This window comes from Phalacrocorax aristotelis, chromosome 2 (assembly GCF_949628215.1).
Source record: "Phalacrocorax aristotelis chromosome 2, bGulAri2.1, whole genome shotgun sequence".
Taxonomy (NCBI): Eukaryota; Metazoa; Chordata; class Aves; order Suliformes; family Phalacrocoracidae; genus Phalacrocorax; species Phalacrocorax aristotelis.
Genome location: NC_134277.1, coordinates 26,739,171 through 26,755,573, shown reverse-complemented (window position 1 = coordinate 26,755,573; position 16,403 = coordinate 26,739,171). Strand labels below are relative to the sequence as shown.

Genomic DNA, 16,403 nt, shown 5'->3' with positions numbered 1-16,403 from the left:
ACTCAGCAGTTAAAAAAGACTTCAAAATTCTCAGAAGAAATCCTGACAGTTCTTACCATCCTACAGAACATTTGACAAGTAAATGAATTGCTTATGTTTTTGTCATGCTCTTGCTTGAAATATCTAGAAACTTGTCTGCGTTCACTGGAAACAAAATTTTGTGACCTCCATATGAAATAACTTCAAGTGCTAAAACATGCCTCCAACTTAACTGGTCAGTCAAGAAACTGAAATACAAAACCTTTGTAGGAATTTCATCCCACATGACCTAAGCAAGATATATCTGTTCCTATGTAAAGGATAACCAAATTGGTATAATTTTTTTTTTAAATAAGAGTTCTTTGTATGTGTAAGCACTTTGGAACAGCTGGTAGTGGAGAGAGGAGATGAAAAACGTGAAAAGGGAAGGTAGGATGGTCACAAGTCACTTGCTTGGGTCACAAGAAATCTTGGCTCAAATACCAGCCAGGTTAGATGTCCTGTACAACTGACAAGATGTACTTACAGGTTAATTAACCTGTCCTGTGCCTCAGTTCTCTGTGTAAGTGTGCATAATACTTCTCTGGCTCACCAAGATTTTGGAAAGGATTTTATCATTCCAGTGACCAAGTTAACAGCCAAATACATTGATAAAAACCAAGTAAGTGCCTTCTTAGTATCGTTGAACACCCTCAGTTCAATTCACTCTCAGTACAGATCTTCAGATTTACATAACATCTTCCAATATTAAGAGCAGTTAGTTCCCATCTTCCAATGCATTAAATGCAAGTTATTACATGGAATAAAACTATTTATATACAGCATTGCTAAAAACATGTCAAACAAAGAAAATATTCACCACAACAGATTTCCACAAGGAGAGAAGAAAAATCAAAAGCATCACCCTCCATAATCAATTTTAACTTACACTGAGCAAACAGAACTTTACATTTTAGTTTAAAAAAAAAAAGTTCTATAAACTATTCTTAAGTTCTCCCAATACCACTACATTAAGGTTAAAAAAGACTATAATATGAATGACTGTAAATCTAACCTATATTTCACAAGAAAAATGCATAATAAATCATATAATTGGCATTTCACTTTTTCCACACAGAACATTCTGTCCCCCTGGTGTCAGAAGAAAGCCAAAATTCATTACAGTTCTTCACCAGGCACAAAATCAGATTTTATCAATTTAAAATATATTAAGGTTTCACTAATAAAGAACACTAAATTGGCACACAGCTTTGAAAAAGAGAACAGCGCAGCCAGCCCTGAAAGTCCCTGACAATGTGCAAGCCTACAAAATGGGACACTGTTCAAAATTAAAGACAGGGAAACCACAACATGGACTTTGCTACACGTGTAACACGTCACTGTACTGGTAATTCATGGGATCAGGACTCTCTCCAGCCTGTTTCACCAAGACTGGTTCACTGCTGAACTGCTGAGGCAGCCGCTCCCAGCCCCACCAGAGAAGGCATCCTGTGTCCTGACAGTGATTTACTAGACCCCCATCTCCACCATGGTGCTTGCAGCGATAGCTGCACCTATGTGCAAAGCATGAGGCAATCCTTTACTAACAAACTAATGCTTACTGTCTTAACAGCTTCAGCTCTGGCTGGGAATGAGCCTCACATACCTTCAAAAATAGAGAGCAGTGAACAACCAGTGTAAAAACAGTAAGCCTTACATACAGATACTTTTTCCAATGACTAGAGACAAATTCAGAATAAAAAGACACTTTTACCCAGGATGATTAGATGGTCGAATTAATTGACTCCCTATGGTAATAAGGCAACAAAGATAACAGATAACTTCCTCGATAAAAATATTACTCTGTTGCAATAAAGAACAAGTTTCTGGGGTGGGGGTGGATTCTTTACCTTTTTCTCAAGAGAATTCTGGAAGAAATAGAGGAAAACCATTCCATACATTTACGTTTTGTAACTCATGCAAGTTACAAAGTGTCCCAGTAAGACTTGCAGGACCAATTACCTCTCACAGGCATGCAGAGACTGTGATGGCCACTACCCAAAGCGGGATGGCTGTAAGAGAACCACCACTGGTCTCACATAATATGACAATTCCTGTGTAACTATCACTGCATGCGGAATTTGTACTTGAAACACTACATCTGTACAGAAAGCTAAAGCTTTTTTCTTTTTTTTGCTTTTGCTTTTAAGCTCTATTACTTCTCTGAATAGGTTCATCATTGGAGAAAAAGGGAAAAAAAATATATACAACTGAAGGCAGAAGAGAGTATTACTGATAGCAGTCTGCTTGGCAGCAGTATGATGCTTCAGGCTGGCAAAAGCCAACAAAACAGTATCTCCAACATGTTAATCAGCATTTGCTACCTAATTTTTTCATCAAATGATTTCATGATTATAGAAGCAAAAACTTTGCGCAGAGGAAGTCGATGTCATTTAAATTTAACTGGAGCTAGAAGAAACAGATTCTTAAGGATAAAAATGTAAAAACTGGAAAGAATGAAGCAGCTCAGTTAACTTGTGCATAAAGTTTTCACATCTCATACAAGTGTGCAGACAGAAAGAATTCCGCAACATATCCACAGTCAAGAAATTAAGACAATTATAGCTTTCTAGAAGAGTAAGTATAAGTCACTGCACAAAAATATGGGGACAGTGTACCCAACTCATTTTCTAGCAGCAACCTGCATGGAATCGGAAGAGATTGAAATAATGTTCCAGCAATTCGTCTTTTTTTTTGAGATATTATCCAGTCTCAGTAGCTGCATTTAGTATCATCTTCGGAAAATATTTTCATAGTTTCCTAATTATTCTACATGCAAATGGCAGCAAAAAACATCCTGCAATATCTGAGATGTATTTCTGCACTCACAGTACAGGTCATTGATAGTTCCATACCTTTGTTACAGAGTCAAACCTTCAGAAGAAAGCTGTCTTAGGAAAACAAAACAAAACAAACAAAAAACCCAAAACCCTGAAGTTCATTTTCTAGTCTTTTTTCTTCAGAAAAATATTTTTAAAACCAAAACTACACACAGACATATACAAAAGTCTGAAATGAACTCTTCAGCAGAGGGAGCTTTCATTTTGCCAACCCCAAAAGTACTATTTGTATCATCATTAATCCTTACTTCCCTAAGGATCATTTTAGCAAATATCTATCTACCACATGGCTTCCTAGATTCCCAAAAGCTTTGTTTCAGAGTGGGTTTCAACAAAGTACCATGGAATTCTGCAGATTTCACCATGCCCTGCAGTGCATTTATCTTTGCTTAACACGCTCACTTGGAGCCTAAGTCTAAGACTAACAGTTATAGCCATGCAACTCCTCAGTTTCCTGAAGTGAAAGGCAGGACACACGTTCTGCTGTATTACTTGACAGGGGAAGAACTACCATGAGGAAACTGGGTCTCCAGCAGCTTCCTTTAAGCACAAGGCAACAATATTTTACGCCAATCAACTGTATTTTCTCTTCAAGTGACACAGAAGGAAAGACACTGCAGCATCACACCCAGGTGTGCAAGATACAGATCAAGCTGCTTTGCAATTGAAGTTCCACAATGAAACCAAGAAAGATGAAGCTGAAAACCAGAAAGCCATTAGTGTGATAAGCTAGATTAATTAACCTTAAACAAAAATAAACAAACTCAACCTTACCACAAAAAAAGCCCAAGGAAACATTATTCAAAGGGATAAACAAGAGCAAAAGTTTTAACAAAAATATGCTAATACAGCATTTGAGAGAATGGTACAAAGTTTTAAAGTAGAACATATCTGACCACTGCTAGATTTTCACAGAATTCTGAAAAAAAAAAAATACACAAAGTTATTGTTCAGATTTATAGCAGATCCCACCATAAAACGAGGGTCCCTAGCATTTAAATTGTAATTAGAAACTGCCTAACAAATGTCAGATAACCCATGGGAAATCACATAGGTGTGAACAAATACAAAAGAAGAGCAACCCACACTTTCTTAAGAAGCCAGAAAGCCAGTCCTAAAATGACAAAATTACTTCCATAAAGAAAGCCAACTTAAATTAGTATTTTTTCCAGGGGTTCCAGTGGAATATGGCTTGCTAGCCTTCAGCAACTTTTACTTCACTGGAAAAAAATACTGATCCACTGCAAAACAAACTGAACCTTAAACAGGATACCTGCTTTCTGGCACTGTTAAAAATAAAGCAACTTACTTAATTAAAGGAGTAAAGTGGCTTGAGATTTTACACAGTATTGCAGTTAATGGATCCTTGTACTAAGACACTTTGCCATCATTGACACACACACAGAAAAAAAAATCATTTACTGACAGCAAGGTTTTTTCTCCCCTGAAACACTCCATACCCCATTGGAAGCCAACACGTCTTCCGTCTCATCATCTTTGCTGTCAGCCTGAATTTCAAATGGGTTTCCTCCATTACAGTACTGCTCAAATAATGTTACTGTTGTTGAAATTGCTGAAGCAGGCTGCTTACTAGGTGACACAGATGGGGAACGTGACTGCTCCATGAACTTAAATTCCTATTGATAGAAATAAAGCACAATTTTCATCACAATTTCAGTATTATTACAACTCCAGTTCCTTAAAAACAGACGATAACAATAAACTCGTGGACAATTAACATGATAAGAAAACTTTCAGCCAAAGCTTACTGCTTATTTAAACATGCTTTTCATGCTGGCCCAAGTTAACCCTGAAACTGGCAATATTATACTGCTCGTCTTTCTAATTTCACCATTTTTTTGCTATGACATGAAATATATCTGTATCCTGAAAGTACTTGCTGTCTAAAACTAGGTGAAAACTAAGTGGGTTTTTTTATTTCTCAGAAATTAGGACATAAAACAAGACCTCAATTCTATCAAAAATTTTAGTTTTCTTTAGACAAGTTACCTAGTAATTTACTAAAGCTGAAACTCTTTTCTTAATATTTTATTAAAAAAAAAAAAAATTTACTACTTCTCAAACCTACTGCACATGAAGTTTCTGATGACTGGGTGAGTATACAGACTTTTGCAAATGTATGGACCAAGTAGGGCACAGAAGGTATTATTTTAGACTTTTTTTTGCTGAAAACCTTGATTTATCTCAGTTGACATATGTTTACCTATTAAACTCCAGATATTGATCTTCAAAAATGGCAAAGCATACAATATTATTTATCTAAAGATTTAAAGATCAAAATGTATGCAGCTAAAAGGACTGGAATATTAGATTTCTGTTTGTTTAAATGAATTGGTTACTTTCTGCCATTTTCTGCTGCTCTAGTCCCTTCAGCAGTATGTATGGATTTATAATCCCATTTCTCCATTAAAAAACATTATTTCTATTGTTACTGGATGCTACTAAGGGTCCTCCGTCCTTTTCCCTCTGTGGTATTACTGCCTCAGTAGCCTTTTCCTTACTTTCACAGTTAAGTCTCCAGAAGCTGCAAAATTATCTTTTGCTTGAGATTACTCAGCTACATCCTTTTTTGCACTTTAGCGATAGCTTTAATCATAGGCACCCACGTTTCATTTGGCAAAACAGGTGAAACTCACCCACCACACACTAAACTTCACAAAAATCACTTTAGGTCAGCAGGTGAGCACACCAATTACTTGCTTTCAGTTGACTTCACCACAGAAGAATTAGCTTTTTTTTTTCCTTTCCAAATGAGCGAGTATGACCTATGTTTCCAGATACAGATGCCAAAAATTGGTACAAGCTACCGAGTGCTCATGTAACTATTTTTACACACTCATCTTTTAGCATCTTACTCTTAGATAAATAATTCAGAAATGGAAAACTGGCATATTAACACATAAAAAATAACAGCTAACATTATGCTTACAACTAGCATCTTCAGTAAACCTCTACCTGCCTGAAACAGGAGTACTACTGTTTTAAAAGCATTTGAATCTTAAGTTTTGAATATCATGAAATGAAGCTTAGGGGTTTTTAGTAGCCATTAAAAACATTTGCACAGTAGTTTATGGATCTTACTACTTCTCGGAACGCCTGGACTCTCAACTATTGAAGTATTAATACATTTGTATGTGTTGTTCATAGAACATACATGAAGCTGAAGAATGCTGAAGCTTGATTTAACAGGACAAAGTTCCCAAGTCTCATTCTCTAAAAACATTCTTAATTCTTCAAGACGGGTTCTGAAATACAACAAATGAATACTCTTAATTGGCAGCAAGGGTAAATCAAGAAGTAGACAATTATTTAATTTATGCAGCCAAAAACACCTTCAAAAACTGTATAAAAAGTCACACTTGAAAACAGGTATTTTACTCATTCTTTCAACTGACAGACCACCTAAAAGCTGCAGCTACTAACACAATGTATATTTTTCGACACCTCTGGAGACATTCTCAAAGAATTACCATCTTCATAATTTGGAAACAAATTTTTTTTTCCAAAACCATTAGAAAGTGCACAGGAACATCTATGATTATGCAGTAATACTGGACCTTTTTTCCTCTATGTAAACTGCTGAAAGCAATGTAATATATACACAAACTCTACTGGCAGTACAACAGCTTCTGCGAGCCCACACAAGACAGATGCTTCTTTCAAAAGCACTGAAGCCAACAGGTAGCAAAGGGAATTGGAAAGAACTGATGTTCTACAGACATCTCAACTTTTCAGAAGAAAAAAGTTAATGGCTATTAATCTCCTAAGCTGTATTTTTCTTCATAGCTTAACTTTACCGTGGTACTAATACAGAAAACGTATTAGGGAAACATAATCAAGCCATTACATCTCTGCATTGTTTCTGTTATGTTTTTAATAATTAGAAAAGCCTCCGTTCAGCCATTAGCAGAAATACCTTTAGAAAGAAAATCTTTTTACCCATAAGCAGGAACTCATATAGGAAAAAGACAGCAATGAGTGTTTATTGAGGTCACATTGCTTTATCTTTTCTTCTTTATATATGGTACATTGTTTTGCTTAACAAGTAGCAGTTGGCAAATTATACACTGCGTTTCTAATTAGGCAGTAAAATATTATAGCAGTACTGCTATTTCAATAACAAACTATAATCACCACTACAATTAAAATTTTTTTTGCCTCAACAAGATGAGCAATGTGTTGAACTATGACTACAGTTTGCTGTCTCTATTTAAATTCACCAGTTAAATGCAAATAGACTTCAAGAGCTATTTTCAAGGCACTTGAGTACCCATGGCTTTGCAGATCTTCCCACAGTAAAGCCAACAGAAACAACAGATAGAGATTCATTGAATATCAGTGTTACAGATTAAAATTCTCTGAGAGGAAAACTAAGGAGATAGAGTCATAGAAAAGCAAACATTTAAAAGCCACATAGCACCAGTTTTTGTATCATTTGAAAGCTGAAATGCAGGCACTGACGAAGTACTTGACCAAATGCTCTTCATTTTCACCAGCATACAAATCTAGAAAGTGGCACACATGGAAGATCTGATGCATTAGTTTTCTGAAAAGCTTTAGTGATCAGACACACCTTTTCACAAATGTATCAGAACAAAAAGTAAATTGCAGTCCAAAAATTGCCTTACTGATGTCCTCTGCCAAAAGCCCATTCTAATTTTTCAAAATAGTCAACTTCTACCCAAAAAAGGCTTCGTGTATGCTCTACCATTCTACTTCTCTTCTGCGCTTTCTGAATGACATGACCAGTTCCTTCGAATGCTTTCTCTATGTTGGCAGTTCTCTAAAACACCACACTGCCCATGAGGCCACATATGTCAAATTACACAATCAAAGAACTGATTACTCCTGGATTCTAAGCATTTCAGCTCTATGTAGCTTTTATGTACTAATGAATCCTTAAACGCACTAGCTTTTCTTTTTTCCCCTCCAATTAAATACACAAGAGAAGCAAAAGCCACATTAGCTTGATCTGAAAAGGCAAGATGCATAAAGCTTTTATATAAATCAACCGAGGGCTATAGCTGGGAGAGATGGTTTTTTATATTTTTCCTTCTGAGGAAGAAAACATCAGCCAATTAATCTTCACAATACCCACACAGCATAAAACACGTAAAAAGTATTAAAAGGGTCACATGACTTGAGTCATATCAATAAGTATTTCCTTTTATTTTCACAAGAATTACAGAAAATATTACGTTAATAAAAAATACAAGTAATTAAAAAAAAAATGTTACTTCTATACGTGTTCCACTAACATTCCTTAACCTTTATTTTACTCAAAGATAATTCAAAAACTTAGCCTCTGATTTCCTAAGCTGTGAAACAGGTCCTTTAAACATAAGCAAAAGCATAATGGTCAAAACTATATTTATGTAACCAAATAAGGTATTATGTGGTAAGTCAGTGTAGCAAAAGACAGTTACATTGACCAAAACAGCTGTTCTGAACCTAGAGCTGCAAGCTCAGTTTCCAAATCTATTCATGAAACTCAGTTCAGGTTGCAGAAATGCTTTCAACAAATAAAGATAGGTGGTATGGCATCTTAATCAGCTCATCTCCTGACAACACATAATGTGCATCTGATCAAGGCTCAGGCTTTTCAGACAACTGGAACTGAAGCCTTCATGAAATGTCCGGAAAGAAATCCTAGCTACAAACTATGAAAGCTGGAAGAAATTCTAAACCACATACTCAGCATCTGAATTTAGACACTGTCTCATGTTCTCCTGTCATAATTTTCATACTTCATGGATTTTAGGCAAAAAGTCTCAGACTAAATGGATTTGGATGTATTAGTTGTATGACAGCTCCCATACAACAGAGGACAACAGACTGGGAAAGTCAGAGTTTCTTAGAGCAAGGAACGTTGCATCTCATATCTTCCTAGCTTTTTACACACAGAAATACGCTAAATGCTAGATAACTAGAATGAAAGAGTTGTCAATCATCCAAACCAAAACATTTGGGAAATCAAGACAATTAAAACAGACATACAAGTCCTGAAGCTGTCATAGCTATATATCATGTCTGAGGCCAGAGACTGCCTGCACATGACAGCACATATGACTGTCCTCAGCTATGATAGTAGAGTTGACTGAAACATAATCAGATACTGCCAGTGAAAAACATGTGAAAAAATGTGACAACATGATTCAAAAGGATGGACTCTGTTCCAAACAACTCATTTGATATAAGTAAAAATTGGATATAAAAAAAAACATTTCAGAGCCACACATGATCAACTCTTTTTATGTAACGGTATAGAAAAAGAAGTAATAATTTTTCTAGGATGTATGTACTTCAGAGGCATTCATCCTCAGGATCCCAGGAGACAGATTAAGAGGCAGCTGTAAAAACTACTAAAAATCTACACTGAAGTTCTTCATCTTTGAAATCTGGCTTGCTGCTGCAGAACTAGTGTTTTCCACAATCATAACAGAAGCAAAGGCTTCTCCATCCTCTCCTTTTCTCCAGGGTTCAGAACCCTGCTGTCATCATGAAACATATCCCACTGTCTGTCAATGTCAATGCAGGAACATTACACAGCGCAATTCCTTTGGAAAGCATTTAAAGTTAGACCAAACAAAAATAAATGCCATTAGATTCATCCACTACACATATAGCAGTCTCACCTGTGGTATGTTTTGAAATAGTTAACACTTTGTTTTCTGATAGATTCTTGCAAAACTTCAGACTTACTGCCACAAAATTCTTCTCCAACTTGCATCAGCCTATAACAAAAAAGTTTAAAAATATTTATTGATTTATTAATACTGCTGTTCCACCCTGAATTACAAGCTTCAATCATTACTGAGTGTATATATATCTCCGTAAAAGCAGAGCACCAATGTGTTACAAACACTTCACTCATTCCAAAGTCCATGTGTCACTTCCCTCCAAATCCTATCATAACGAGCCATAAACAAATGTCTTTCTGAGATCCCATTATGCATAGCAAACTGTACAGCTTACAGTCTGAATCCATCATTTTATTACCAAAATAGAATTATATAGTACTGTACAGGTTAGCAGTACCACAGTAGTTTACTGCACTTGACTGAGAGTCCCTCTAAAAGCTTTTAGAAACATCAAAATTGTCAGACCTGCACATCTGAAATCTTAAAGGTGGACAATACTGAAATCACATCACACTTAAGTACTACTTGAGCAGCAAAGCAATTTATGCTACCTTCTCCCGAGTACATTCTCATAAACTCCCACATAAAGAAGTGCTCTTCAAACTATCAGTAGATGTCAACAAAGTTGGCATCAGAATGTAAATATCAGCCTTAATTAACTGTGCTGTCTTATCAGAGTTCAAGTTTGTGGACATGTATTAAGTCGCCTTATGACCATCACATCAGTATACCTGCTGATAACATCAAGTACAAATATGAAGTCGTCATATTTGAAGTTAGACAGATCTGTTCCCAGAAGGTATGTTTTCACTTTCAGCTGAACATCCTATAAAACAAAAAAGTTTTTGTGTACTTAATACATTAAAGACAAAAGGTGAAGGCTCAGATGCCTGGTTCATTAGCACTTTTTGGTTTATTTGCACTTACAAATTCTTTTTGAGATTTAGAGTAGGACTCCATTTTCTGTAACATGAATAATCTCTCATTGACTTTCTAAATTAATATTATAATCAGTTTCTTTAACACTCTATAACACAAGGTCAATCCTAGATGCCTTATTGTCACTGCAAGAACAGAGCTCTGAATTACAATTCAGCCATGGAAAAGATATGCAGGTTTTTCATCATACATTTGGGGTTTCACTGCACATCAAACTAATCCAGCAGTCAGACCAGGAACACTGTGAAACCAGGCGCGTTCACAAGATTTCAGGTTCTCCATAGCTATGGTTATACCAGAAAAATAAAGCAGTATGACTGTGCTAACAAAGAAAACCACACAAGAAGAAAATAGATTGTGGGTCAGCACACAGATAGGGAGAAGTGGAATTAGGCTGAAAGTCATGTTATATGCTTTGGTATCTTGACTGAGTTTGTAAGCATAGCGACCAAGTAGTAACTGGAGTTACGTAAATGATATTTCCATGGTTTCTATATATTTAGCTCAAAACAGATCACTTAAAAAAAATCCTTGGAGACATTCCTTTAAGACGATCAATATGAACATAACTGTAATTAATACTGCGGAGGGCAGGGAGATGAATACTTTAGGGGGAAAAAAAAACCAAACCACAAACATACCTGCCATATTCGTGAAAGTCCGTGTTCCAATTTCTTTTTTACATAGCTGCGGTCAAAACTGTTCTCTTCAGTTCCAATCACATTGCTGCCATCTGAAACTGAAGGTGAAAGTTATTGCAGATATTTCCAAAAGCATTGAAATGTATCCTAGTTTTCTACTCATAATGAAACTTCTGCCTTAGTCATTATCATATTATCCATTATGCAAACTCCAGAAGAGCTCCATTGCTCCAAACTTTTGAAAGGAAATGAATAAAGCACATATAAATATTACATGCTAAGTCAGACCAGGAGAGCTTCTGACTGCTTTTATGTAAGCAAGATACCCTATTCAGTAAAAACTAAAAAAAGATGAGAGTAACAGATACTGATATTTCAAACACAAAAGATTAAGTTGAATGCTGAAGCGACCACTGCTTATCCTCTGCAACAAGATTCTCTAAGACAGTCTATCTTTGTGAACAAGAATCATTAACTTAAAAATTTCAGAAGCAAGATTTTTAACTTTCTGCCCCAGTAAATTCCATCTGCAACTGTCAGGAAAATTACTGAAACTTTTTCCATGAACTACGCAAACAATATAGCACACTTTTTTCTTTTTTTTTTTTTTTCCTCTCACACTAATCTATGCTTATGCATGAAATAATGTCAATCACATAATCAGGTATCTTTCATTCTTCCAAATAACTTTATTTAATACTAAATCTTCATTCCCGCAGCACTGGATCACTTTCCAAAAAAGCACTGTAGTGGATGCTAAATGACTCCTGTATGTGTTCCTCTCTCTCTCCATGAAGGAAATATATTTTATTTCCATTTTTAAAAAGAGAAGGTAATATTTTATATGTAGTTTGTGAGCATACAGTTGTGGTTACGCTTGCAGTCTGTGATGGCACAGTGTCATGCAATTTGCTTCACAGCCTATGACTGACCACAAGAAAGCTGTCTTAACCAGACTATATGTACAAAATTTCCCCATGAGAAGAAAGCTCTAGTGTTGCTGCCAAGGAGAAAAACTATGCATGTCCTTTAAAGCCCAAACCATTTAGTGATTTGACATGAAAGGTAAAAATTCACATAAAATATTACACTGGAATATTACAAAGCTACAGTTCTCCTTCTACTCCTTCACTCAAGAGGTTGTAAACACAGAGGAGAGAAGATTGCCTGTAGTACCCCAGCATTGCCATGCAGCTCAGACCTGTCTTTCCATATTTTCTGCAACCTCCAACTACTTTTCAGTACTTGAGAAGACTATTCACTCCCTTGTTCCTGGCCCAGATGGTCTCATCTCTCTACCTCCACACACAGACTCCCAACTCAAAGCTATTTCTTTCCTTGATTCCAGAATTTCCTCTCAAAAACCTCCATGCAGCCCCAAGCTATCATTTTGCACACACATCAGAGTCTCATGCCTGCTGCCTAGGCTTCACAGGAATAGGCAGCACAAAGCCCAGATTCAAAAGAAATCCAGAGAGGGAACTGGAGGGAAAAAAAGAGAGAAAAAAAGGTTTCTTATGATGTCATGGGAAAGACAGTCCCTATCTATAATTTGGGCCTATCTGGAGAGCAACAGGACACGTCTAAGAGACTAGGCCATGTCTAACATAATAATAATTTAACTTAGATTACATTATTTTTTAACCTGTTGAACTTCATGACCAGGTAGATACATCACTGCTATAATACAAACAGGAAAGTAAATGCAAGAGTAGAAAGTTTAACAGCTCCTCAACAACTGGCAGTAGTATCTTGGCTATAGCATAGCATGCTGTTTTGGGGGGGGGGAAAAGGAAAAAATTATTTCTAATCTCAGCAAGGAATTTGGAAGTGATCCAAGGCTATGGACTGAACTGCCTCAGTGGGATTATACGCAGCTTCCACACAGGGTAACAGCACTAAGGCTGTGAAGCATGTTCAGCTGTTAAACTGTGTGATGCCGCCAGATGGCTCAGGTGCAGCTCCAGCAGCTTTTCAGTCATGAGCTTATCAATGCAGGGATAGGATTTTACATGGTCATTCAAAACTAGCAAGGACAAAAACACCACCTGCATACTGAATCCCTGCCACAACAGTGTTCCTTAGATGGTAACATGCTATGAGAGCCACAGGTTGAGATACTCCTGACTGACCTTTGCAGTTTTTCATTACTAGGCTCCACAGTTCTTCCAGAAAGCCTCCTGGCTTCATTTCACTTTCAGAGACAGTAGAGACTTTTCATGTCTTATTTGGCTATCTACTGAAGAAGAGTTCAGAACCATAAAGAACCTACATCTGCCCTTCATTTCCCAGCACTAAGAAATTTTTTGTCAACAAAAAAAATGCTCTTTGCATGGAAAGCCTTGCCCTGAATCCAGACCAGGCAGTCTAGATGAATATTGTGTAAATACTGTGAGCATCTTACTAATGAGCCCAGTAAGGAATGGGAAGCCGGATACAAAACTTTAATCAACCTTTTCAGATGTGTGCAGAACAGACCTCTGCAGCATCGTCTGGACTACTGCATATTTAAGAGGAGGAAGGGAAGAGTCATCCACTGAACAAGAATGGCTATGACTGCTATCAGATACTGACAATTCAATTAAACCAAAATACAAAAGAGCACAGCAGAGACTGACCATGTTCTTTCCATATTTTCTTCAGATCATCCGGTGCTCACTGTTAAGTGAGCAGAGTTTCCTTCTGTAACAATCACTAATCCTAATTAGCGTTTACCAGTGCCTCATACTCCCTGTCCTAGGCCAGGTGCTCTGTAAGTAGAAGGGCTGACATGCACCTTCCTTCTCCCCATCAACCCTCTGTTTTCTGCTTTGAACTTTTTTTAAGCATGTGTCTCAAAACAAGAACTATTTGCATTTCCCATGTAAATAAAAAAAATAAAATTTATTCTAAATATATGTATTATATTACCTATGATATGAATGCTTATATAATACATAAGCATAATAGGAACATCAAAAATATGAAACCTTCAACACCTGTAGCTCCATTTAAATTAAGCAAATGTGGGGAATATGGTTACTGAGAAGGATGCTGGCCTTGCTTTATTTCTTTCAAGGGGAGCTATTTAGTGTGTGGGCATGTTATTAAATTATGATCTTTATCAAGCACTGAGGGAGGTTCATCTGCAAGCCAGGGATTATGATAGTGAGCATATGAACACTACCAAGAAGAATCTCCAGGCCAGTTAAGTTAAAATTAGTCTGCCCATGAGGCTAGACATCAGGAATACAGAACAGTACAATACTGCATGCAGTCAGTATGTACGAGCTCTGTGTTTTTAATTGTGAGGAGGAACTATTCCGTTGAAAACATAATAAAATAGATTCTGGAATTTGGGCTTGTATTAAGGATAGATATTCATTTTTTCCAAGGCTGAAAAGCTGTGTTCAACTCCTTCCTGTTTAAAGTCATCAAGACTGCTTTTGCAGGTGGACTGAGAATTTACCCTAATTACTCAAAATGAGAAGATAAAAGCCTGCTTGATGTGAAAACAAGACTCAAACATAATTCCATACTATATCTACTGTTGCAGGGCACTCAAAGAAAATTTTCCTTATGAAAGAAGAATCACAAAACAAATATTAGCTACTGTCTACATAAATTATAATTTAGTAACCGTATCTAAATATGCTCCTCTTCTCCTGAAAGCAATAATTCTGACAAATGCATTTTCAAAAGCGTTTTATCATGGAAGATTAAACAAAATATAAACAGGAAGAATAACCCAACCAGAGAAACACTAAGGAGATTTATCCTTTCTCTGAATGTATGAGTAAACAAAACCAAGTATCTTAGTCACAGCACACTCTTTAGAAGTTTCTGCAACCTCCTCTCTTCTACACTTCTGCAGAGTGAAGCCAAGCCTAAATGAGTCAGTATCTTTGACCTGTTCACAAGATTAAGACCACAGTCCTTGTCCTCACAAACTGCTGTTTATGAAGGAACGGTTGGACAGAGTCATGTGGGTGCTATTGTTCAATAAAAATCCACACAATATTCTCTCTGGCAATCTCCTAGTGCTCTTGGTTTATGGCCAGTCATGCTTCCAGTCTTTTAATGAACTCTACTACTGATAATTTCACAAATGCAAACATATTAATTTAGGATAATTTCCTTGAAAAAAAAAATCAAGGATTGGACAAAGGTCTACAGCATTTACACTTTTCGTGTTTAAGAATTTGGAACAGGTAGCAGAGTACATAAATATTCATAATTTCACATAAAAATAATAATCAGAAACATCCAGGAGTTATTCTTATGGATGTCTGATACAGTAATTTTTCAGGTTTTCAGTATTTCTCCAAGATTCATAAAGGCAGCCTTCAGTCATAAAAGATATTTGTTTAATCCTCACTAGGCAGAGAAAAAAAAAGAAAAAAGAAATCAATCAAATCACTGTCCTCTAGCTTCGTTCTTTGAATACCAGGCAGGTCTTACACAGAATTTATGCAATATTATAAATCAAATGTTTTGAAAATTAAAATGGTTGAAATCAAGTTTACATCTTTTGTCATCATCATCTTGCTTTTCACTGAATCTATTACAGTTGGTAACAACTGTTGCAACTGGGATTACATTTGTGAAATCAGGAGTTTAAATGCTGTAGAGATCATTTCACTGCTTAGTTTCAGTTCTTCTGTTAAATTAGTGTCTCAGGAATACATGTGAATTACATCAAAGTCACAGTAAATTTTATGGTATGTGAAAATACAGCTGAACCAGACAGGGCTTTGCACAAACCAATGCAACTTTGAAGTTTACTTTGCTTCAAGCAGGGAAGACAAAAATGACCTGCACAGGTCCCTTTAAAACTTTTTTTTTCCTTTGATTCTATACTACACACACAAACAATGCTTCAACCATGATCAACGATGCAATGGAAAGTTTTCCTGTAAGCAGTTTATTTTCAGGGATGAAAACCATATCATAGCAACTTGCTGTTTACTATACAAACAACAAAATCACAGAATAAGTAGCAGTTCATTAAATGTGGCATAGAAGTAATTTCATGCTATGGAGCTCATACTTTTAAGTTCACTAATTTTATCTTCAGTACAATTAAACAAATTCTACATATAAGCACTTGATTCTATCTTTCCAACAGTATATTATTAGAGCAATTAGTTAAGTGTTATTACTGATGATTCATACCTATTCATATTATTGATACTATACATTTCAGTATGATTTACTGCTACTCTGTTATAACGCTTCAGCAAACTAAATCTCATTAGTAGTTCCTACTCATAAAAGGTACTAAAATACATCTCATGCTTTAAAAAATTTTAGGATTGCGTTTA

The 16,403-nt window shown here is 36.2% G+C and overlaps 1 protein-coding gene across 1 annotated transcript in view; it reads right to left on the bottom strand.

The window, feature by feature from the left end:
• Positions 1 to 16,403, bottom strand: part of VPS50 (VPS50 subunit of EARP/GARPII complex) — a 96,036-nt gene that overhangs the window by 39,233 nt on the left and 40,400 nt on the right. The window contains exons 14-18 of the mRNA XM_075082843.1: positions 11,101 to 11,198; positions 10,252 to 10,346; positions 9,515 to 9,613; positions 6,034 to 6,124; positions 4,319 to 4,495 (exon numbers count right to left, since the gene is read on the bottom strand). Coding sequence (XP_074938944.1) covers positions 4,319 to 4,495; positions 6,034 to 6,124; positions 9,515 to 9,613; positions 10,252 to 10,346; positions 11,101 to 11,198 — 560 coding nt within the window. The remainder of the gene's footprint in view (positions 1 to 4,318; positions 4,496 to 6,033; positions 6,125 to 9,514; positions 9,614 to 10,251; positions 10,347 to 11,100; positions 11,199 to 16,403) is intronic.